General features: G+C 35.4%; 2 protein-coding genes across 13 annotated transcripts in view; both read right to left on the bottom strand.

Annotated features, from left to right (window-relative positions):
• arhgap27 (Rho GTPase activating protein 27) overlaps nt 1–10,429 on the bottom strand; it is a 79,350-nt gene extending 68,921 nt beyond the window's left edge. For 5 of the 8 annotated variants that reach the window (XM_087275687.1, XM_087275668.1, XM_087275670.1 and 2 more), the window contains exon 1: nt 5,516–5,687. The gene's annotated coding sequence lies outside the window, so the exon portion shown is untranslated. Of the gene's footprint in view, nt 1–5,515; nt 5,688–9,722 lie in introns of those variants that run through there. The other 3 variants (XM_087275669.1, XM_087275673.1, XM_087275672.1) reach the window with 2 other exon arrangements.
• A 4,346-nt stretch (nt 10,430–14,775) lies between these two features.
• plekhm1 (pleckstrin homology and RUN domain containing M1) overlaps nt 14,776–26,538 on the bottom strand; it is a 42,522-nt gene continuing 30,759 nt past the window's right edge. For 3 of the 5 annotated variants that reach the window (NM_001327851.2, NM_001327852.2, XM_087275206.1), the window contains 5 exons: nt 24,871–25,016; nt 23,585–23,778; nt 23,147–23,210; nt 20,444–20,601; nt 14,776–17,561 (listed from right to left, as the gene is read on the bottom strand). In NM_001327851.2, coding sequence (NP_001314780.1) covers nt 17,450–17,561; nt 20,444–20,601; nt 23,147–23,210; nt 23,585–23,778; nt 24,871–25,016 — 674 coding nt within the window. In that variant the 3' untranslated portion in view covers nt 14,776–17,449. The remainder of the gene's footprint in view (nt 17,562–20,443; nt 20,602–23,146; nt 23,211–23,584; nt 23,779–24,870; nt 25,017–26,538) is intronic. The other 2 variants (XR_015503528.1, XR_015503527.1) reach the window with 1 other exon arrangement.

Below are 26,538 nucleotides of genomic sequence, written 5' to 3'. Positions count from 1 at the left end.
CTGAGAGAATTCGCTCATGAACAACAGAGCACTTTCATTGAAGACTGACATCTAAACATCCCCTGCTTTAATGAAAACAGAAAGCACAAGAAAAAGGGATAAAAACATGCAGCCATAAAGGGAACGACTAGAGGAAAATGAAGACATCTTTTAGCATAGCCAGGGTTCAACGCTAAGGATTTTTTCTACTGGCCCAATCGGACCAGTGGTTCAGATTTTTACTTGCCCTGCCAATATTTTGGCCCCACCAAAAAAAAAAAGTTAATAGTTATTCCTTAACCACAAGTAAAAAAAGCGTGTCAAAATGTTTGTAAATCTAGAATTTAAATACTTAAAAATGTTAATAAATGTATAATGAGAAAAATTCAAAGTGTTTTGAAACAAAAGATGGCTGACCTGCCAAACTGACGGCAAACTGTACAAAACATCACTTAATTTTTTTAGTCGTGGTGCACCCTCGTAAATGTCTGCTTCCAAGACGTTAGAAAAAAATGTTTTCCCTTTAGCATAATCATTTGATGTTACCGTCATGTTGCAGTCTCTTCGCTGTACTGGTTGATACGAAAAAAAAATGTGCTCACAACATCCAATCAGAGAAGAAGAACCGAGAAGGTAGCATTTGAAGGCTTGAAAACACTGTTTCTTATTTGAAGGCTGGAAAAAACTGTTTCTCAATTCTAAGACCGTATTTGCACGCAACTGACAAACAGTCACAGGCAAATTAAACTTTAGTGACAAGGCAGCACTGGCCCAATCGGGCCGGTAACTATCCTGTCTACTGTCCCGAGCATCTCACACGCTGGCCCCGCGCCACCTGGCAGTCCTTATTGTTGAGCCCTGATAGCATAATAATAGCTCAACCTTTTTCATAAAAAAATAAACAAGCTACACTTTCAGCTTTGTTTTGCTGTATTACTGTATGTCTAAATGCTTTATTGTGTTATGCGCTTACATTTTATTGTGCAATGCTTACAACAAATCTTGTTGGATTGTGCACAACTCAAAGATATCTTTTAGGGAACCAAGTGTCTAAATTCCCATTATTTTTCCTGCCACTCTCATCAGGTTATTTACTCGGGTTTTCATTTTTACTGTCAGATTCCCAAACCAAACAATAATCCCATATCTTAAAACAGACTCTATTTTTGCTTTATAAAGAGTCAGCATTATGCTGCTACTCACTCCGAACAATCTTAGTCTACGTAAACAGTGTAATCGCTGATGAATTCTTGCACAAAGACTTGACACCTGAGAGTGCCAATTCAGTTGTCAATCAATATTCACCCCTAAATATTTATATGAATCGACCCGCTTAATGTCTTTATCATAAACCCCAACACAGCTCCTATCACTACTACTAAAAAAAGACAATTCTGTCATAACTGACTCTCCCTCCACCTATTCAAACCTGTTTGAGTTTCTATCGTCTGTTGAAATCAAAGCAGATATACTGAAAGATGTTGAAAAAAAAAACAGTCATTGACTTCATTGTATTTTTGGTTCCTACTGTGGATGTCAATGGCTGCTTTTTCCCAACATATTTATAAATATCTTCAATTTTGTTTATCAGTAAGAATCACTCGAGTGCAAGTAAATGGTGAGGAATTTTTCATTTTGAAGTGAACTGTCCCTTTCATTCATTCATTTCGGCTCAGTCCCTTTATTAATCCAGGGTCGCCACAGCGGAACAAACCGCCAACTTATCCAGCACATGTTTTACGCAGAGAATGCCCTTCTAGCCGCAACCTATCTCAGGGAAACACCCATACACACTCATACACTATGGACAATTTAGCCTACCGGTCCCACTTTATATTAAGTGTCCTTAACTACTATGTACTTGCATCAAAAAATAAATACAATGTACTTACTGTGTTCATAATGTATTTGAAAACACTTATGGTGCTTTTGAGTTGGGATAGAGGTTGGGTTATGGACAGGTTTGGTGGTATGGGTAGGTTTTAGGGTGGGTTAAAGTGTAAGGGATGGTCAACAGTTAATTACAGATGTAATTACATACAGGTATTTAATCAAGCATAAGTACACAGTAAATACATGTATTTACACAATAAGTACATTGTAACAAACTATTAATTCCTGTGCAACAACATATTAGAAAGGCCACTTAATATAAAGTGGGTGCAGCCTACCTAATTCACCTGTATGGCATGTCTTTGGAGTGTGGGGGAAACCCTCACGAACGCAGAGAGAACATGCAAACTTCACTAAAGAAACGCCAACCGACCCAGCTGAGGCTCGATCGTTTTTGTTTTTATTGGCCATTTATTTTACATTAACTAATGGAGTCTTAATGTAAAGTGTTAACAAATAAAGGGCCTAAAGAGGGTAAAACCTTTTCTATTTTCCGCAATAACATGTCCTTTAGGCAAATTTGAAAATGTTTGTTTGAAAAAATGGCCTATTAAGCCCATTTTATGCTTTGAATACAACTAATAAAACAATCTCATTCATTCATTCATTTTAATTTGGTTTAATCCCTTCATTCATCAGAGGTCGCCACAGTGGAATGAACCACCAACTTATCCAGCATATGTTTTACACAGCTGATGCCCTTCCAGCTGAAACCTATCACTGGGAAACACCAATACACTCTTGCATTCACACACATACACTATAGCCCTTTTAGTTTATTAAATTCACCCATAGCGCATGTGTTTGGACTGTGGAGGAAACCAAAGCGCTCAGAGGAAAGCCACGCCAACATGGGGAGAACAAGCAAACTCGCCACAGAAATGCCATACGGCCCCAGCCGTGGCTCGAACAACCTTCTTGCTGTAAGATGATCATGCTACCGTGACAGTCTCAATATTCTTAATTATTCACAGTATTTTCAAGTATCCATGATAATAATATCATGCATGTTCGTTATCACAATATATAATGGATTTGCTCTTCAGTGTTTGGACTCTCAGTAGTGATTCTTAAGCTACACTGAACTGAGCCAAACTGAACTTAAACTCTGAAAACTGAACTACACTGTTTCAATTTACTATGATCTTTTATATGAAGCCGCATGCATTGACACAATCTACATTGTAAAAGCGCTACACAAATAAAGCTGAATTGAATATTATAGACTATTAAGCATGTGCTAGATGGAGGTGGTTGGAGCTAAACTATGCAGAGCTGCGGCCCTCTAGGAATTGACCATTGGTGTAAATGAACTAACCGATATTTAATAAAAAAGGCATGTTTAAAACACATTGCACGACTAAATAGCTTGTCAAAAAAACTGACTGCATTTTAATCCAAATTAGCATATTACTTTAAATGACTTCCATGCAACTTCAAAGAGGGAAGCAAATACAAATAAACGCATGAGAAGATAAAGCAACAGTCAGCTATTGCACATCTCAGTCTGCAGGAAGTGAGTGTATTTTGCAGAGGAACACATGCAGTAAAACCCCAAACCTACACACACCAAAATAGGAGAATCATCAAGTCGTAAAACAGGAAAGCATCATTCTGCGTGTGCAAACTGCAATCTCGGTTTCACTGAGGTCCTTGCAACATACAACTAACTTTTACAAGTGAACTAACCTATTTGATATGTCTGTTGCAACTGATAAATTATCCTGTTATTTAATTAATCCTCATTAAAAGTGCCACACCAGGACCTGCTGACAGAGGCGTGAGTGTTTAAAGTACACTCATCATTTGCTGTGCCTCCGTGGAATGAACTGCAGGCGAGTTACGCCTCTAATGTCAAGAAAAATGTGTCCAAACCACTTGTGATCATATGCTGAAGCCACTCCGTACAATAACTGGTCCGACAGTGTCTTCAGGCGGCCAATCAATTATGAATTGCTCCATGTAAAACATACACATGACTGGCGAGGCATTCAAGATTTTATGTGTCTCTGTGTGGTATTTTTAGAACATTCATACATTAATTTTCCTTCGGCTCATTCCCTGATTTATCAGGGGTTGCCACAGCAGAATGAACCACCAACTTTGTTCTATAATTTTGTTATTTGTTATACAACAAAGCAAAACAATGAGAAGCAAAACTAAGCACAACAAAGGCAAAAAATGTTACAATGGAAGCAAATTAAAGCAAAAGCAACATAAACTTCAAAGCAAAACGAAACAAAGGTGAAACACCAAAAACAAACCCAAAAATGTAAATAAAGCACAGCAAAACAGTGCTTTAAAAATCTAAGTGAAAAATAAAACAAAAATTATATATATAATTATATATAAAAATTATATATAAATACACAAATGACTGGCAATGCTGTCTGGATATTTGTCTCCATATGCTATTCTAACATTTTAGTATATAAAACAAACGTCTGAAACACAACGAAACAAAGCAAAACAACAACAACTTTAGAAACAAAACAAAGCACAACAAAAGCAAAAATGTTTTAATAAAAGCAAATCAAAACAAAAAGAAACATAAAAAACTTTAAAGCAAAACAAAACAAAGGTAAAACAAAAACAAACCGAAAAAATAGATTAAAGCACTGCAAAACAACAACAACAAAAATAAATAAATAATAATAATATATAAATATACAAATAACTGGCAATACGTCTAGATATTATGTGTCTCCATGTGTTATTCTAACATTTTAGTATATAATACAACTTTTTGAAATGCAACGAAACACAAAACAAAACAACAACAACTTCAGAAACAAAACAAAGCACAACAAAAGCAAAAATGTTAATTAAAAGCAAATCAAAACAAAAGAAACATAAAAAACTTCAAAGCAAAACAAAACAAAGGTAAAACATCAAAAACAAAACGAAAAATCGAATAAACTACAGCAAAACAACAACAACAAAATAAAACAAAATATTATATAAATATACAAATACCTGGCAATACTGTATAGATTGTATGCGTCTCCATATGTTATTCTAACATTTTGGTATATAAAACAACATTTTAAAACACAATGAAACAAAAAACAAAACAACAACAACTTTAGAAACAACACAAAGCACAGCAAAAGCAAAAATGTTTAATTAAAACCAAGTAAAAGCAGCATAAACAAACTTCAAAGCAAAACAAAACAAAGGTGAAACAACAAAAACAAAGCAAATTAAATAAATAAAGCACTGCAAAACAACAACAAAAAAGATCAAAAGTAAAAAATAATAATAATAAAATACATAAATAAACAAGCTAAATGAAGTGAAAGCAAAAATAGAAGTAGACAAAACAAAAACAAAGTAATACATTACCTAGTAAATCTAAACAAAGCTATTATACATAATAAAGAATAATATAATATAATAATGAATATGTTAACTATCTCTACGTACATGCCAGGCTTAAATTACACCTAAACCCTTGTTTTACTATTGAATTGCATTGCATTTCTCCTTTGCAGCTGTTATATTTGTTTATAATTTTCTGAAGAACATAACTTTGTCTGAACATTCAGATACACTCACGGACAACTGTGCAGCAGAGATTTTAACCGCATTGATAGTAAAATGAGATATTTTAAAAGCTAATTTACAAAAAAGCTGAACTCACCACTAAAGAACAGAAAAATCCCTCTGCTCCTTAATCTCTGAGGCTCAAATAACTCACATTAGCGACAAAGCGTCATCTCCGAGTATCTGTGCGGATTGATCCAGCGTGTCTCAGCCCCATAACTTCTGACCTGTAGTGTTGCTCTGTCGGTGTGTGAGACAAAAATGTGCCCAGATTTGTGTTGCTAGACGGGTTTCAGCGTGAGGTGGAAGTGAGCAGGAGGAGTGTGTGAGCATGAGTCCTCACACTGAACACACTCATAGCATATTCAAATCATCGCTGAATTGTCAAAAGCTGGAAAAACTGAGAAATGAGGAAGCAGAAAACTGTAAAAAAAAAAAAAAAAAAGGGAAACGGGTTAGTGCTGCTGTGTTTTTAAGCACTGACATGGCAACACTGACAGAGGGCTGGACTCTGTGCGTCTCATTAAAGCGCTGTGGACTCATGACTCATATTTCCGAGTCATGTTTTGGAGCCGGCAGACTTCAAACATGGGTGTTGGCGTGAATGCTCTGACTTTATGAGAGCTGTGTTGTTGTTTTTTTAGGTTTGCCCTTTAGTCGGTGGTGTTTTTCTCGCTCTCTGTGAGTCTGCGCTGCGCTGATAACACAGTTCAGCTCAACAGGAAGTGATCTGAGCACCTTTGAATAAAGTGGAGGTGAGGTACATTAGGTTATCACTGAGAAAAATGCATCCACATATTCACCTGAAGATCAGAACACACCAGTAACACATCGGAATAATGGTTCATTAGTTCATATTAATGTCTTTACTAACATTAACATTTACTAACATTAAGTTTGAATAATCTTGTACAGCATTTATAAATTATGGTTCAACATTAATTCATGAATTGTTAAAATCCCAAACTGTGCTTGTTAACATTAGTTAAAGCACAGTGAGTTAACATGAATTAATGTTATTTAACTTAACATTAATTAATGTTAAAAAGTTTAACAAATACTATAATAAATGTATTACTAATTATTTGTTCATGTTAGTAAATATATTATATAGCATTAACTAATGGACCATTATATAAAGTCATATCAAAATACCAAATAATAGACGAATAGTCAAACCTCCTCTGTTAATATATGGATCATTTTGAAAATGTACCCCTATATACATTTCTGGAGAGTGCCAAATAGATCCCAGGAGATATGTTTTTTTTTTTTTTTTTTTTGCATTTTTTGTTTTTGTGAATCCACCAGAGGCCGCTGTTTTCACTTTTTGAGGTCTCAAATTTCTCTCACAAGTGCCATTCGTACTTGCTCTTCTTGCATAAATCCACCAAAGGCCGCTGTCGACTGACTGTTTGATTGACTGATTTACTGACTGACTGACCGATCAACTGACTAAACATTACTTACATAGCATAATTTAACTGACCAACCTTTTCTAAGTTGCAGTATTCGTCTGCACAGTTGGCAATCTCATATGACCCTTTTCACTAGACTGATATGACGTGTTTAGCGATCATAATCTTAAATCCTTAAGTTTTTATATTTACATTTTTTAAATGCATTTATGAATGGATTATATCATCTTTGCATCAAATTACAAAAAAACAAATGATGCATGCTCAGGGTGCCTATGTGATATCTAGTGTATATATATCTATGGTGCCCAGCAAGCGCAACGTTGTGATCGATGGCTCTCGCTTGTTTATTAATGCCTGTGACAGTGGTGACGTACTTTTGACAGTGGAGTTTTGCTTTTTGATTCGTACTCGTTATCAGGTCTTCGTGGTGAAACTGTATTTCCTGTTAGTAAAGCACACCCATCGTAAATTTAGCAGTCATATACAAACAAAGGAAATGTCATATCTGTGTCTGTTCTGATCGCAGATTTTGAAATTGTACCTTCGTCAAATTACGAGTACCCTCCGTTTTCCTTTACGTTTTAATAATTACAGAAGTGTGAATTTTATTTACGCACAAAACATTTATGGCAGTGATTTTATTCCATACAGCTTATGTGAGATGTTTGTAATGCAGCGTCTATAGGGGCTGAGAGGAAATTTGACATTATTCTCCCCTCTGGCTGCCGTCATCAGTCTCACACATTTTTTTTCCCCTTTTCTGACACCATTGTGGGGATTTCTTTTATTATATCAGCATATAGGGATGTAAAAAAAATTATTTGTTGTTCTCTCCCATTCACTACACTGACGCTCTACCAACTATGACCTTCCGCTACCGAGAAATCCGGAAATGTGAAAAGGATCTTTTTTTAATTATTATAATAATTTTTTTATTAATTCCTTTTAAGAACATACTGTACAGAAAGAAACAAATAACCAATAATAAAACATCTTAATCAACTAGGAAGTCCAAATAGCAGCATTCACAAATGTGAAAAGGATCTATTTTGCGGTGTTTTTGACCCGCATGTTCATGTTCATGTTGTTTTGTTGCCTGTCCTGACTATTTGGCTGCTCTTGACCACACTCTTTGGAATGCCTGTACGCTCCAGTTTGAACCCGTTTTGACCGTTGCTTGCCTTATGATTCTCTTAAATAAACTGCAAGTGGATCCTCACCTCTGATGTCCCCGACCATATGTTACATTTTGAGACTGAAAACTGGATTTTGACTAGGTGTCAGACACAAAAAATAATAGCAATAATAATAATAACTAGGTCAATAATAATAATTTCTAAATCAAATCTTTAAACTCAGATCTTGTGCTCATGGCCACTCAGAGATTCGAGAGTGCACATGTTGTAAATTATGTCAAATTTACACTTGTTTTTTAATTGACGAATGAAAAAATGTGAGAATTGTATAAAACATTACCTTTAAAGCCACAAAAGATCTTCTGCGTGTCTACTTTCTGAATGAATCCATGTTTTAAACAGTCCAGAGAGACAGCTGTTCACTTTGTTGAATGATTCAGTTGTTTGACTGAATTGGCTCACTCATTAGACAATACTACCACCTACTGGACATTTCAGATTCTTGTTTAGAGAATTATTTTCATTTTAATAATTTCATATTTTTTACATTAAAATGCAAAAAAAGAACTTAATTCTTTGAAATAAAGGGATCGTTTGCACACAAAAATAATTCTGTCATTATTTACACAATTGTATGCTATTTAAATCTGTATGAATTTCATTGTATTTGTGTAGATTTATTTGTAAATTTACTTGCTTCGATAATGACTTGAAACCTTCTTCATTGGTAATTTCTCAGTCAAATTTATAACATTAAAGACAGAATTTTAGCAATAATTTGCAATAATTCATCTTAGGATAACTAATAATAAGTCAGGGGTGTCCAAACTCGGTCCTGAAGAGTTTAGCTCCAACCCTAATCAAACACAACTGAACCAGCTTAATCAAGCTCTTACTAGATATACTAGAAACTTCCAGGCAGGTGTGTTTATTGAGGCAAGTTGGAGCTAAACTTAGCAGGACACTGGCCCACCAGGACCGAGTTAAGACACCCCTTGTCTTAAGTGGTCTCTTATTTCCCCCCCAGGGCCGTTAGTATTACATGTTTGATGAAATAATCTATTAATTTCATTTAAGTGTTTTAGTGAAACTAATTTTACCCATTACAAGACAGTAAAAGGTGTTCTTTTTATTATTCTTTACATTCAGATAATTAATTAATATTTATTTAACAATAAATATTTAATTCTGGATGTCTGTAAGATTTATATTGTATGTGTGTGTGCTATATTCCCGAGAAGAGCTAACAGTAGTTTGTGTTGATCCTATAACTATATATGTCTGGAGCATCAGGCCAATCTTCTGCTGTCCAGAATCAGGTAGTTTGTCTTGGTCGGGCATCTCAGCTGAGACCTGTCCACTATGGGTGACCCTACCGGTAGCTGAGAAGTACCAGTGGCTTAGCTCTCAGCATCACTGATGCACACAAGCCCTCACAGCACGTCAAGCTGCAAACCATGTGAGGGACCCTAACCTACTCTAACCCAACAACCAACACTAACAACCACTAATGTGCCATAAACCACTCAGAGGAGACCAGCAACCCGCAAGAAACCGCATAGACAACCTTGCTAAACGCATGTCAACGTGCAGCAAACCATCCAGAAGAGCACAAGAGCCAAAGACCAGCAGCAGTGACAATCACCAAAACATCCCGCAATGTGATGAAAACATGAATGAAAAGTAACATTTAATGCATTAAGAACTTATACTATAACTATATACAATATATACAGTATTTACATACGTGCCCTTGGTCCTCCATCTGGCACTATAGGATGGTTCAGTGCCTGGGCTTCTTTCTTCGGGGCTTCTCAGGCAGCGGCTCTCCACTGATGTCCACCATTACTTGGGGAGCGATGCTGGAACCAGACCTGGTCTCCGTGATGAACACTCGTCCATCAGGCTGCTCGGTCTCCAGCAGTGCAGGCCGGTCCAGCGTCTCCCACAGCCGCTGCTTGATCTCCAAACCCCGCTGACGGCTGTAGGAACTCCCGCGCGTCTTCATGCTGGAGGCCGTCTGCACACTCTGGTAGATGCGCCGGTAGTCCTGCACACTCCGGCCGTGGATGTAGAGCGGCTCCTCTTGCTGACACTCACCCACCGAGGACACTGAGGGTGCAGGAAGGAGGACAGGCAGGACAGCCGCGTTCCTCAAGTGTCGCTCCTCCAGTGAAGTGTCAGAGATGCAGCTGTATGTGTGGTCCAGCCTGACCACCGCTGCCCGCTCCTCGGCGGAAGACACGCGCTCCAGCAGGAAGTCCTTCAGGTGTTGAGGGAGAGTCCTGGTCCTTCTGGAGCGTCGCTGATTCATCTTCGACAACTGCACAACAACTTCCCAAAGTAGACAGGTTGATCAAACTTTGCCAACGGGAGATGAGTGAAGAGTTTTGCAGCGAGATGATCTGGATCTATAACTTTATAGACAGGTGTGTGGATTTTAAAAATCAACTCATGTTGCCATGGTGACAGAATGGCCAGGCTCATTTAAATGTAAATACTAATTGATAACAGCGTCTAGTCAATTAGAGCAGCACCAGCTTCAGTGTTTAATTGTATTAACTACAGAAAATATCTTAATAATTATTAGTTATTATAATAATAGAGGAACTACCCCAAAATAACAAATAAATAAACAAATAAATATAGTCTCGTTTGTCTTTTTTCTTTATAATATTTTAACTTCTGAACTTGCAATTCATCAGAAATCTGGTCACGTTATTGTACATACTTTCAAAATAGATTTATTATTTTACACTAACAATCACTTTTTATTTTTTAATTCAGAAAAAAGCACAACCAAGCTATTAACCTAATCAATAAGCCTACTATTTATTAAAAAGTGTATGGTTTTTAACAAACCTGCATTTATTTATGTGATCTAAAGCACAGCAAAAACAGTAAAAGTATTATCATCAATATTTATTAACATTTGAGGAGTTTTTTTCAAGATTATTTGATAAAGAAAGATCCATAGACCTGCATTCATCTGAAATTAAAAGCATGCAATATCAATATTGCAAGTTATTAAGACAGAATTGAAAAATATGACCTCACAATTCTCAAAAATGAAGTCAGAATTCAGAGATAAAAAGTCACAATTCAGAGAATGAAGTCAGAATTAGGAGAAATAGTCAGTCGGAATTATAAGAAACAAAGTTGCAATTTTTAGATAAAAAGTCAACTCCTAATTAAAGTCAGAATTTTTAGAAATAAAGGCGCAAATTCCGAGTTATAAAGTCATAATTTAGAATAATAACGTCATAATTCTAAGAAAGAGTCAGACTTCTTATATATATAAAGTTGTAATTCTCAGTTATAAAGTCAGAATTCAAAGTAATAAAGTCAGAATTCTGAGAAATATTCAGGACTATGAGAAATAAAATTGCAATTTTAAGATAAAAAAATCATAATTCAGAGAAATAAATCAGAATTTTGAGAAATAGGTCACACGTCTAAGTTATAAAGTCAGAATTCACTGTAATAAAACCACAATTCTGAGAAATAAATCTGAATTTTGAGAAATAAAGTCGCAATTCTCAGTTATAAAGTCAAAATTCAAAGAAATAAAGTCAGAATTCTGAGAAATGAAGTGGAGATGATATAAAGTCAGAATTCTGAAATAAAAAGGCACAATTCTGAGTTTGTAATCACACAATTCTGAGATAAAATCTTTTTATTTTTATTCAGTGTCAGGAGCGAGCTTCTATATAATCTTATAATAGACCAGTGCATAAAAAAACAATGGGTTTCCCGGCGGCGTCTTGCCTTAAATGTCAAAAGTAAAAGCAAAACATATTTCCCTCACAGTCACTATTTCTTCTGATTGTTTCATTGTTACACTGACTGGATGCACTGAGTTTAACCTTCCTCTATGCTCACAAACTAGCAGACTTCAGCACAGCACAGAGTGTGTTTAGTGTGGTGCAAGCAGGGTTTGGAGAGACAAAACAGGCAGAAAACAGAGCCAGGAGCAAAAACGAAAACAGTCACACACAAACACATGATGCGCTTTGAGGAGAACAACTTTTGGATGTTATTTTTAAAAGAGGAGGAGCTACCCTATGCCCCACCCTCTCTTCATGTTTTAGTTAATATTTAACATTGAATAAAGAAATGCATTTCAAAGCACTTCACGGGACCTTTAAGAACAAAATGTGTTTGTGAGGAGGACACACATAATTAGCTCTGAAAAAATTAAGAGGAAGGAAAAAAGGATCACGAGTAATTGAGAATCATTTTAGCTTAAAGAACAGGAAAGCTTTGTCAACACGCACATGGGTGTTTTTATAAACAGTGTGCTCCTTCCTGTTGTTTTTTAAAAATCTCCGACCACATGAAAACAGCAAAACGCACTGAGATTCATGTTAAGGACACTCCAAACCAACAGGTGGAGACAATGATACTTGTATTATGGGTTCACCCTAAACAGGGAATTAAGTATTTTCTTGAGTAAATAGCAAACAAGTCAATCCAAACATTGAGAACAGAAGTGCATAACAATCCTGCGGTGCAAACAACACAAAATACGTGATGTGTTTACTGTGAACGTGCTGAATTTGCCTCATTTGCAGCTTCAGCATTTGGTGTGAACGCAGCCATCTTGGCCAATCAGAAAGGAGAAACAACACACACGCTGATGCCATGAGGCAAAAAACTGCAGTTGTATTGTCCTTAAAGCTTTCCTGAAGTGCTTTAAATTGTGCATTTTTATTCGATGTTTAATGGAATCTTAACCGAAACATAAAGAGAGGGTGGGACACAGTGTAGCTCCACCCCTTATTTAAAACAGCCAATAGCGTTTTGTTTTGCTCATTTAGTAAGAGTGGTTGAGATCAAGTGCATCAAATGAAAAGCGTCTTGGAGGGGGCGGGGCAGGTCAGATACTAGAGAGCATCTGATTGGTTACGATTTGATGAGAAACTGTAGTTTGAGCCAATAATATCCAGCTGCAGGCCTGCAGAACCACAGACAATCTGGCATACACAATCTAGGCAAACCATATATGGTTACGACGGATGTTAACGTTATTAACGTCTTCTTGGACATCTTCATCGATATATTTTGATATATTTGGTTAATAAACATTGTACACACTAAACAATGGTGTTTACTTTACGTTATTTCACAAATATTGTGATTGAGAAGCGCGAATGGGGAGTGTTGTTTCCGATTGAAATTCAATATACTAAACAGAACAGTTCTATCAGTCATCATAGATGATCAGTCATTATTATCTGACAGAGTCATTTCAGCAGATACTCGTTTGCTGGCCTTGCTAAACGATCTAAATTGGACAGGTTTAATTTATATAATGGATTCATTTATAATGAAGGAAATAATAGCAAGTTAATATAGGCGATAATGCATTTTATATGTAATAAATGTATAATACTATATTAATATTTTTCTCAAGCAATTAGTGTGTATTTGCTTAATTTTCTGATAACTTGTTAAATAATGATTTCCCACATTTAATACTGTAGTAATTTAAAGTAAGCAATATATTGTTTTCAATACCAAAATTTACCAATAGAAACAAATTAACTATTAATAATCAATTAAAAAGAAATAAGTAAAAATAATATACACACACACACACACATATATATATATATATATATATATATATATATATATACATACATATATATATATATATATATATATATATATATATATACATACATATATATATATATATATATATATATATATATATATATATATATATATATATATATATATATATATATATATATATATATATATACATACATACATATATATACATACATATATATATATATATATATATATATATATATATATATATATATATATATATATATATATATATATATATATATATACATATATATATTAGCTGTGACAGTTTAGTAAAAGATAGGAGTTTATAATCAGATAATCAGTTAAGATAATCAACTTATAACTATATTATATATTGTTTAAATGATTAATTACAGAAATTCTTTTTAATGTGACTTATTATTGTTTGCTTTTTTTATTTTACAACAAAGTGATTTTAACCGAGTATGATAATATTAAGATCCTGAATTAGTTTATTACACTTAATCCTACAATTAGACGGTCTATTATGGTTTCTTTGTGTATGTGGACACGTGAATAAAGTCATGTGTCTTTAACCAATTATTTTTATTTACATAATTTGAGTTCAGAAACTGCAGAGATGTTAAAATGATCATTACACTATAATAATAATGACTGAAATGGGAAACCATATCAATAGGTGGCGATAATGCTCCTAAGGAGTTAGTTAGCTACCATATATAGTTTGCCTAAATCGTGTGTGCTAGATTGTGTGTGTCTAAAACGTGTGTGGTTCTGTGTAGGGGGGGTGGGGGGGTGGGTTGATCCAATAAAGCGGAAGTGGCAATCTACAAGCTTTACATGTTTACTTCACTTTTATTTCTCCTAATCACAAATTTTGTCATTGTTTTGGAGCACACTAGCTTATAGATATCATAAAACTCACAATACTGATACTAACATCTACACAACTTTTATTTTCATTTCATGGGATCTTTAACCACACAATACTGTAGTTTGGAAAATTTTCACCCTGCCCAGAGTTTGCAGAAGGTTTCGGTTTCAGTCACCCAAAACTCCATTTTGTGTGGACAAACAGCGAGACCGTGGGTTTAAAATACCCGTGTTCATGTGGACAGGGCCTTCATGAGTATAAAAAGATGATGCTTATGTGTGTGTGGCACTGCTTGTAGTAACAAAACATGAGATAAAAGAGACAATAAAAGCAATTTATCATCAATAGGGGATGTATTTAGCTTGTCATAAAACATCGCATTTTTAAAAAAGTACAAAAAAAAAAAAGCAAGAAAGAAGAAAAATGAATCTCTCCCAATTCAGTTTCCGATATAAAACAAGTGCTAAAGAATCAGCCTTCATCAGCGAACACAAAACACAAATACACACTGGTTAATACAGGAATCAAACAGAGTTTATCCTTTAGTCAGAAGGTTTCTTTGCACATAACCGACGTGGATGCAAAACATTAATAACTTATATTTGCTTACAATAGTTACATTTTTGGCACAACCCATTACAGTGACAATGAATGCTACAGGGAAACTGAAACAAAGGCACAGTAGAATAGAAAAATGACCTGTTGAAGGAGCTTGTGCATGTTTGTCACTTCATTAACCACACTCCTATTAAACAATTCCTGCATCCAGAAGAATATGCTTATTAATGCATACAGTGATTTGTAAACGTCATATAAATCTGCAGACATTCATAAAAAAACAAGTTATAAGATCCGTGGCATCTGTTTGCCATCCGTTTCATAAATATGAGTCCCTTGGCCGTGACATGCTCAAAATAAAAACAGAGAACAAGAAAACACTTATGATTTATAACTCTTAGAATAACATGTGAAGCCCGGAGAACTGATAACACCTTCAAGTGTTAATAAATGTTTCTAAAGTTGCTTTATAACACAATCAGAAACTGCACATAAGACTCATAAATTGCTACTTGCGTGCAAATATTATACGTATGATCCTTTTAGAGGGATAGTTCACCCACAATTCTTAAAGGGGCAGTTCACACAAAAATGAAAATGTCCTTATCGTTTACTCGCACTCAAGTGCTTCTAAACTTCAATTTCTGTCTGCTGTTGAACACAAAGCAGAATATTCTGAAGAACGTGGTCATTGACAGCCTTGTTATGAAAATTCTGTCATCATCCAATACTGCAATGCTTTTCTTGCTAAGATTTTTTGTCTTGTTTCTAGTCTAAATATCTAAAATTTCTTATATCAAGAAGCATTTCCTAGACAAGCAAAACATATCGTCTTGTTTTGAGAAATAATATGCCAATATTAGGGGAGTTTTTCCTTAAAACAAGCAAAATAATCTGCCAATGGGATAAGCAAATTAATATTGTTTTTTCTTTTGACGTAAGATTATTTTGCTTACCCCATTGGCAGATTATTTTACTTGTTTTAAGAAAAAACTCACTTAATATTGGCATATTATTTCTGAAGACAACATGTTTTGCTTGTCTAGAAAAATCTTCTTGATTTAGGAATTTATAGATATTTGGACTAGAACAAACAAACAAACAAGACAAAATATCCAAGTAACAAAAGCATTTTCTGCAGTTCTAAACCTGTCTTCTTCTGTGCTGCTTCACAAAAGCAGATGTTTTGAAGAAAGCTAAAAACCTGTAACCATTGACATCCTTAGAATTAGTTTTGCCTACTATGAAAGTCAATGGTTACCGGTTTCCAGCTTTCTTCCAAATATCTTCTTTTGTGTTCAACCGAAGAAAAAACTCAGTAAGATTTGGAACCACTTGAGTGTGTGTAAGTATTTTTGGGTGAACTATCCCTTTAAGTTATAGCACTGCATTAATGAACCCTTAAGTGTTATAAAGTGGTTATAAAGTCCATAAAGCTGAAAAGCAGAAAGGATAGCTTTGATAACAGTTGAAGAGGTGTTCGTTGGTCATCATTTGAGGAATAAACATGTGAATCTGTCAATAAGTGCACTTAAGGTGGACTTTCCACAAACACTTCCAGTTGTTCAGATACTGAGAACTGTCGGATAACTTAAAGGGGCAGTTCACACAAAAATGAAAATGTACACTCGAGTGCTTCTAAACTTCAATTTCTTTCTTCTGTTGAGCACAAAACTAGATATTCTGAAGAGCGTAGTCATTGACATCCACAGTTTGAACAAAAACTACAATGGGAGTCAATGGCAGATACTTCAGAATATCTTGTTTTGTGTCTAAACAAAAGTGTAGAACCACTTGAGTCTGATTTAGGGTTGTCACCATACTGGAATTCGGAAACAATCGATACTGAGATTTTTAAAACATCCGTTTCCCGCTAACATTTGAGCGCTGTTGAGTGCATTTTTAAACAGCACTGATTTGCCATTGTGTTCATGTGCTCAACAGAAATGACTGTGATTGGCCGTGAAGGTCATCAGTTCACCGAACTCACCGCTGTTTACTACAGATACAGGGACACTGGAGCGTTTTAAAGTCATCAGATTCATCAGTGGATCGCTCAAATGTCAGCTTACAGACAATACAGCTGATCGACGTGACTTTGAAACACTCCACTGTCCCTGTATCTGTGTTTACATGCTGTAAACAGCAGTGAGTTCGGTGAACTGATGACCTTCACGGCCAATCACAGTCATTTCTGTTGAGCATGTTAACACAATGGCAAATCAGCAGTGTTTTAGAACTTTCTCCGCTGAAATGTTAGTGGGAAATGGACGTTTTTAAAATTTCAGTTTGGTACCGAATTCCAGTATCGCGACTGTAACCGTAATCTGAGTAAGCGATGAACACATTTACATTTTTGGGTGAACTGAACCCTTTATATGAAGTATAACATCTGATACTAACCCTGTATTTTAAGCTCTGTAGCAATCGTTCATGTTTTTATTTTACAGCTAAGATTCCTCCAAGTCTCTCTCCAGGTATTTTTGTTTCCGGATGCAGCGTGGACACACCGGACACTGAGCCCTACAGGAGGAATGAAAGACGGTCTTGCAGACGTTACACCTGAAAGACAGAAAACACACCGTCATCATGAGGTTTATCACACTGCTGTGCTGAAAGTGTCTGAATTTCCCACCGCTTTCTCATTTATATGACTCCAGTGAAGTGGAAAATGCAGACACAGCAGTCTGAAACAAACCATCGACATGTGAAAGTGGACTTTAGATGAAGAGTTCCCTTCTAGAGTAATCAACTGAAAATGTGTGTATATCAGGAACATTAAGTCAGATTTACTGAGTCGAGGTTTCTGCAGGTTCTGCAAAGTCTTTTTAAGGCAATTATGAATAATATTTCAGGGCTAAATGCTGAGAACTTATTCAAATTCTCTTCCTGATGATAAAAAAGCCAGTTCTTAGCCACATTCTTTCAATAATGTGTGAAAACAAGCAAAGCCTAATTGTATACATACATTTGTTTCATCATAACCTTTATTAAAAAAAGCCTCTGTAAAAAATTAAATGCATGCACAACATTCTGTCCAGGTTAGCCTGCTCACCCTATATGGTCTATAAATACAAAGAGAACTCGTAAACGAATCGTAAAAAATTATTAAGATAATTATATAAGGAAGAAAATTAAACCATATTGGTTATAAAACTATTAAATTAGCTATAATAATTAATTAGAGTTTTTTTTTTTAAAGTTTTATTGAGCTATATTGTTGGTGATTGGGTGGGTTTTGGCCTAATTGGCTTTACATGTCAAATTAAGAACAGTGTACAAATTAAAGGAAAATTAAGACCAGTTTAAAACGATTTAGGACTCACAAGACACTATTTTAGTTATTTCAAGACGTTTTAAGGCCTAAAATTAAGACATTTTAAGAGTAAGTACTCCCATATACGATGACTGAGAGAGCTCAAATGTGCTGCAAGTTAAGAAGAGAGAGAGAGTTTGTTTTAATTTTGTTGCCATTTCAGCTTCTATGGCTATGTCATGGCAAAAGGAAAATAGATCAAGTTTATCACTTTTAATAAACACCAATTTTCTATAATTATAAAAATATTCTATCAATTAAAAGTAATCAACAGCAATAAATAATGTACAAGGTAAAATACATAAATAATAATAATAATGATAATATATATAAAAAAAATCTAAAACAGTTTAAGATTTCCTTTTGATAAAAATTCTACAATTTTAGATGGATTCACATTGAAAAATATTTCCTTTAAAGTCTCTCCAGATAAAAATTGTTGTCTGCGAACATTAAACATGGGGCATTCCACAAGAATATGTTTAACTGTTTGGTTTCTGTTGCAATATAGACATTTTGGTGGTTCTTCTCCTTTAAGTAAATGTTCATGCGTGAGTCTCGTGTGTCCAATGCGGCATCTTCTATAAACAATCTCATCGTGTCTTGACTTAAAACATAAATTCGATTTTTTTCCTATTTCAGGCTGAATTTTAAAAAGTTTATTTTCTGGGCACTGATTCCATTCTGCTTGCATATAGAATATAGCCTTTTTTTAGTGGCTTAAGATCCGAAGGTGGGATTTTGCACTCCTTCAGCTTTCCTGCTAGGGCTGTTTTGGCGGCTTTGTCAGCTTGTTCATTCCCAAGTAGTCCAGTATGTCCTGGGATCCAGCAGAAGACTATATTATAAAACTTTCTTTGTAATTGGTTCACTTTGATAAAAATGTCAATTATAATGGGATGTTCCAGTTTAAAAGAATTCAATGTCTGTAGACAAGATTTAGAATCAGAAAAAAAAATAAAATTGTGTCCTTCAGCATTTTCAATATGTTCCAGAGCTAAAAAAAAAGCCTTTGGTTCAGCTGTAAAGATTGAGCTTTGATCTGAAATGCGAATGCCGTAGTGTCTGCAAGTTAAGAAAATATGTGCAAATAGAAAAACACTAATGAACTGAGAAAGCATTTTCATCACTTTGACAACACAAGCTAAACATGCAAATACAGAAATGCTCTGCAAAAAGCAGACCACAATTCAGGTGTGTCTGGGGACCCCAAAAAAGTGAAAGTCAGTGTTGTCTGATATCTGAGATGTGAGTTTTTTGTTTATTTTAACATCCTGATTGCACATGTTCCTTGTTGATTGACAATTTGTTGCCCTAATAAACTTACAAATTGCACAATTAACATTAAATTAACCACTTACTCAAAACAGGAATCCTTTTTGCTGCAAAAGTTGTATAGTCCAAATATTTAAGCTAAAAGTCAATGTAAACAGTATGACTTATCTGATGTTTGTTATGCTCAGAGCAATCATCTGCATGTTTCATCAATATTAAGTAAATGAATCATGATTTAAAGGTCCATGTTTTCAAATCTGTCAGGTGCTGTAAGAATTGTGGCCACTACTGTGCATACATATAGTTGAAGTCAGAATTATTAGCCCCCCTTTGATTATTTTTTTCTTTTTAAAAATATTTTCCAAATGATGTTTAACAGAGCAAGGAAATTTTCACAGTATGTCTGATAATATTTTTTCTTCTGGAGAAAGTCTTATTTGTTTTATTTCGGCAAGAATACAAGCAGTTTTTAATTTTTTTACAACCATTTTAGGGACAAAATTATTAACTCCTTTTAGATATATTTTTTCTGATAGTCTACAAAACAAACCATTGTTATACAACAACTTGCCTAATTACCCTAACCTGCCTAGTTAACCTAGTTAAGCCTTTAAATGTCACTTTAAGCTGTATAGAAGTGTCTTGAAAAAATATCAAGTCAAATATTATTTACTGTCATCATGGCAAAGATAAAATAAATCAGTTATTAGAAATGAGTTATTAAAACAATTATGATTAGAAATGTGTTGAATAAATCTGCTCTCCGTTAAACAGAAACTGGGGGAAAAAAAATAAACAGGGGGGCTAATAATTCTGACGTCAATTGTTTATGTTGTGAGATTTGTGACCTTACCTGGAAGTTACGTCAAACTGGAAAGGGAAGATGATGTCGGGGGCATTGCAGATCTGACATATAAAGCCTCTCTGAGTGCAAAGGTCACAGTTGTGCACATGCTTGGAGCCAAACTGAATTAGAGACTGCAGGTAAGACTCGTAGTGGCCGTCTGCTATCTGTGTGCAAAAATAATAATCATCATGATAATGATCATCACTTTAAAGGTGCAGTAGGTGATTGTCTTCAGAAACATTTGTTGTTGTGCTGGTTGAAAGTCTCTTCACGGTCTAATAGTAATGATTACAGTAAATGATCTAAATGTGTAACTTTATATTCTGGGTGAGGCATAAAACTAAAAAATGTTCATCCAATTGAATAGAGTCGGGCCGGCATCTCCCATAATTCTGATAAGTAGCTCAAACTGTCTGTCAACAAATGTAGATTTGAGCTTCTGCGCATCTGTTCATGTGCATACGAGACACATGAGATGCTGTAAAATCAAATGCAGAATCAAAACTTTTTAAAATCCTGAATCAATATTGGAGTTAGTTTTGCACGCTGGAGGGAGGACGACACCATGGCTGAAGTATTTCTGTTAGACAGGTAATGTTCTGTTTTAAAACCATTTTAGTCCCCCAAAGCTGATGTACACTTTTTTGTTACGAATGGGTTATATGCACAGAAGTGTTGCTCAGCCACTGAAATCTCCCGGTAAAAGATTAATGTGACTATTTTCAGTTTCATAAGGGAGCTTTTACAGCATCGATAATGTAGATTTTTATTTAGTTTAACAACAAAACATCAGTAAATAGCGCTATTCCGCCTAGCCTGCTTTACTGAGCTGAAGTTCCTTTTATATTCACATTGGTTCATTTTTGAACAATGACAGCCTTTGACGCACTCCCTATACTGTTTACCATGCTACTCTGAATATTCACTGTGTAATAGAATGTAAGTGTGGGTTAGTAATAAGTAAAATTTCTGCACGTCACAAACACTTACTACATTTCTAACTGGCAAATGACATGAACTAGTCACTAGTGGGTTGTCTGCTGTCATGTCACGATGCGCTCGCTCGCAATTTCAGGAGGCGTGGTTTTGAAACACAGTCCCTCCCCTGCCGTCCAAAAATAATAAACTAACCGGTTAGCATTTTGCCAGATCACCTACTGGACCTTTCAGTTATAGTACTGCATTGTTGAATATCGACCAAAAAAATAGCGATACTTATAATTAGACAATATTTTATAAAATAATTTGCAGGCCATGAACCAAACACAACTATAAGGAAATTCCATTGTAAACTTTAATTTAAAGTGAAGACAAAAAGCCAAAGCTATAAGAGTGTGTATTTAATACTACAGTCCCTTGAAGAATAATGTCTGTGAAACAATGTTGAAAGTATGAATCTGGTTTCACTCCATATAAACACCTGCTTTCTCTCTCTCTCTCTCTCTCTCTCTCTCTCTCTCTCTCTCTCTCTCTCTCTCTCTCTCTCTCTCTCTCTGTCTTTCTCTCTCTGTCTTTCTCTCTCTCTCTCTCTCTCTCTCTCTCTCTCTCTCTCAAGTTTAAGTTGCTTTATTGGCATCACATTAAGTACAGTATTGCCAAAGCACTTCAAATAAGTAATATATTAAAAACATAAAAAAAAAATAATAATACAGTAAATAAGGAATAATGACAAAAAACAGAATACATTTGATAAATATAACAATAATAATAATAATAAAGTTTAAATTATTTAAATAAGATACATGAATTTACATTAACCATTTCTTATGGTGTGTAGGGTGTATACTTATTTTACAGCTAGTCTAGATGTCAATTCATCCTCTCCAAGTACATGGAAAAGTTATTCATAGTCATTTAAATTAAAAAATGAATTGATCAAAGTCTCTCTCTCCGAATGTGCGTGCCTGTAACTAGAGAAGTGTTAAAAGATGTCGTCATGGTTCTAAAGTCAATTTGCCGGCAGCGAATTTTTGCTGGAAATTTTGAAATCTTTAACCTGCTCTACAAATTTGCACATTTACATTAGTAAAAATGCACATTTTGGCTTTCATCTCTGTTTATGCCTTTCTTTGGGAAGAAATGCTAAGAAAATCTAAAACTCAAGCAGGGGAAATTTCAGAAATGTATTTGATTTGAGACAGAATGATGAAAAAGTTATTCTCATAGCTAAACGTATTTAAATGTTTAAAAAATCAAGTTCGAACCCTGTCTTCTGATCTCATCAGTAGGCATCAAACAGATTCACACGAGCAACTGCTAATGGTGAATGTGTAATGCCAAAGTGTAAGACCTCCTTTGGTCAATCTGTCTTCTGTGTAAAGGAAGCCAAACTATTACAGAAAGTAATATAAACATTTTTATTAGTGTTCTTAAAAGGTGGCTAAAAACAAAACACAAATAGTCTGCTGTTAGTTTGTTGGAGCATGTCGCCTTTGCCTTCAGTAATTTTATGTAAAGAATTATAATGTTGTGCATATGTATTTATTATATTTCCATTTTGTCCATTTTTTTCAAGCCTCCTGTGGACAGGTGTTGAGAATTAGCAAGTTTGCTAAAACACTTAAACAAATGCATTTGGTTGTCCAGTGTAATTGTGATGTCCATGTCAAACAAGTAAAAATAAAATAAATAAAATAAATGAATAAATAAATGATACACATCACACACCATTGTTTCCACTATAAACAACAAGAAAGAGCAAGAGGATACCTGCTGCAAGTCTAACACACTGTAGACGTCACTGTTATCCAACAAGTATGTCCTCTGCTGAAGTCTGGAAACAAAAAAGGCCATTGAATTATTAAACTTCTGCCACAATCAAATATTAAAAAACACCTTTTAAACCCATGAATCAAAACATACATGCAGACACATGAACAAAGGCACACAGACACACATTTGTTTACATTGCTTACAGGGACAGTCCATAAGCGTAATGTATTTTATACTGTGAAAAACGCAGTAAACCTGTGGTAAATTTTAAATCTCAAAAGATCTCGTTAAGTATTTTGTATTTTACAGGAACACGAGCGGTGACCCTGTAAACTACCTGAATAATGTACAGTCATACGCATGTCATTATACAGCTTTGTGTCCCTGTAAACCACATACAGACAGACAGACAGAAGGACAGACAACCCGACCGACCTGGGCTGGATCTGTTTGCTAAAGCCACTGCGGCAGAGGAGAACGTAATCTCCTAGAAAGCGAAGTCTCTGTCGGAGGTTCTGCACTTTAGCCATGATGTCAGCATGTTCAAACAGCTCAGGATTCAGAACAGCAAGGTTCAGGAGCGGCTCGTGCTCAATTTGAGTCAGCAGCTTAAAGGCTTGTCTTGAGACCTGAACAGGCAGACAGACAAACAGACAAAGCTAAAACACTGACAGATAAAAACAGCTAATCCTGGTCTCATCTTATCTAATATGCTGTGTATGCCAGCTGAAAAATAATGTATTTTAAATCACAGAGAATCACACGTACTACCATTTAAATGTTTGAGTTCTATAAAAATACATAAGGGGTGACGCAGTGGCGCAGTAGGTAGTGCTGTCGCCTCACAGCAAGAAGGTTGTTTGGTTGCTGGTTCGAGCCTCGGCTCAGTTGCATGTTCTCCCTGAGTTTGCTTGGGTTTCCTCCAAGTGCTCCGGTTTCCCCAACAGTCCAAAGACATTTGGTACAGGAGAATTGGGTAGACTAAATTGTCCGTAGTGTACGAGTGTGTGTGGGTTTTTCCCAAAGATGGGTTGCGGCTGGAAGGGCATCCACTGCGTAAAAACGTGCTGGATAAGTTGGCGGTTCATTCCGCTGTGGTGACCCCGGATTAATAAAGGGAATAAGCCGACAAGAAAATGAATGAATGAATGAATAAAATATACAGAAATGAGAACTCACACATCTACTTCTGTGTTTCAACGCTACATTTTCCGCATCATTCTGATGATTATTTGTTGCTCACGATCATTTCTTATTATCCTCAAAGTTGAAATGAATGAGTGGTGCTTTGTACTTTTGTGGAAGCTGTATTTTTTCAGGGTTCTTAATGCATTTGATTTGAAACTGTAATTAATAATATTTTTTTTAAATTGAAAAGTATTTTTAATAATAATAATAATAATAATATACACATGATCACTTTTGATCAATTTAATGCACTGTGTGTTATTTTAATAATCAATATTTTCAGAGCAAAGCATACAAAAGAATAAAAATAATAATAATAATAATAATAATTCAGCATATTAGGTCATGAATTTTAATAAATGCTTTGCTCTTCATGAAATAATGGTTAAAAACAGTTATAAACAAATGCATATTTATTATGTACTACGCTAAACAAAACAATTGCAATAAACAGTGAAAAGAATTTTTTAAAAGCAACAACATGCATGAAACAAGTGAAGTAAGATAATAAAGAATAGGCCAGACGTGCTCACCTCGCGAGTTTTCAGGTCCCAGTTGTGCAGCATGCGGGAGGGGATGATGCTCATGTCTCCTTGATGGCAGGAATCACAGAACTGCTGACCGGAGAACTCACACAGTCTGCCTCTGCCCAGAGACACACCGATCTGACGAGAGCAACCTGCATACATTCACAACACACTTTAGTCACCGCTACACTGAAAAGCACTTGCATATCAGAGCCCAGCATAAACTTGGTTCCTCAGTAAAAATCTAGCTTAAAACATCATAATATTTGAATTCATTTTGCTTTCAGTTGTTGTCAATACTATTAGCCCCTTTAAGAATTATTACTTTTTTGATCGACTACAGAACAAACTACTGTTGTCCAGTCAATGACTTGGCTAATTAACCTAATGTGCCTAGTTAGCCGAAGCCTTAAATTTTACTTTATGCTCAATACTAGTATCTTACAAAATAACTAGTAAAGTATTATCCACTGTCATCACAGAAGAGACTAAATGAAACAGTTGTTAGAAACTAGTTATAATAAATTCACAGTAGGACTAATGATTATGTTGTCAACTGTGTGTAAATAATATTGCCTTACCTTGTTTGAGGTCACTTATGGTCTGCTAAAATTTGCTAATTCTAATAATAATAATAATAATACACTCATTTGTATTTGTTTTTTAAACATTGCTTACAGTTTAAATCAGAACAGGAAGTTGTAGAGACTTTTATTTCAGAATGCTGATGTACACCCAACTGAATCTGAATATTGAGTAGGAAGCGGGGCTTTCTTTTGCACATCACTCCATCATCGCAACTAACAGTATAAACCCTATCATAAATCCGACGCAATAAGGTGCAAGATGTGTTTGGTGCGATTTCTTGCTATTTTAAGACCAGAGCAACTGTAAATTTCACGTTTTGCGCCACTTTGTTTAAATAACAAATCAATTTGTGCTACTTTGTGGACTCATGGGTGTTCCGGTCTTAAAAGGAAGTGTGTTAAGGCTCAGTGTTGGTGCGTTGCTATTTTGAGGAACTGAAATAAACTGAGGGAATGGGAGATGAGACTATGATTGGTTTAATGTACGTTATGCTCAAAACACACCTATAACTCATTAACAGGATAAGCACAACTTTGTTAGACCATGTGCGCGGGTGCAAACTATATTTTTCCATTCTTAAAATAGCAAAAGTGGATTCGAACACACACTTAATGCTTTTGAGCCACACGCTTTGCACCTTGATCATTAAAATAGAACTCTAAAGGCTGATTTATACTTCTTCGTCAAACGCCGGCGTATGCTACGGTGCTGACGCATAGCCCTTCGCCGTGGCCATCGCCGTCACTGACGTGCACCTCTCAAAAAATGTAACTACACGTCGCAACAACGCGTAGCGCAAGCTCTGTGATTGGTCGGCTTGGTAGTGCTGACGAGTCTGGGTGGGACCGAGAGCCGTGCGAATGGCGCGAGTGATTGTTTACAAGTGTGGAGTCCCATGAATGAGCTCCGGATGGAAAGTTCTGTTTTGTGTTTACCTCATAGTTAAAGTTGTTGCACGTCCGCCGGTTCCTGTCTCAAAATGAGCGAGTTTGAGCCACTTGTACATCCCGGAAGTGTTCAGGAAAAGCAAAACAGAAGCGAAGAAACTCGACACAGAGGAACATTTACACCTCACTGCCAACTAGC

Source organism: Danio rerio, chromosome 12, assembly GCF_052040795.2.
Source record: "Danio rerio strain M-AB ecotype USA chromosome 12, GRCz13ab, whole genome shotgun sequence".
Classification (NCBI taxonomy): domain Eukaryota; kingdom Metazoa; phylum Chordata; class Actinopteri; order Cypriniformes; family Danionidae; genus Danio; species Danio rerio.
The sequence above is the reverse complement of the archived record's forward strand: the minus strand, read 5'-3'. Positions and strand labels throughout refer to the sequence as shown.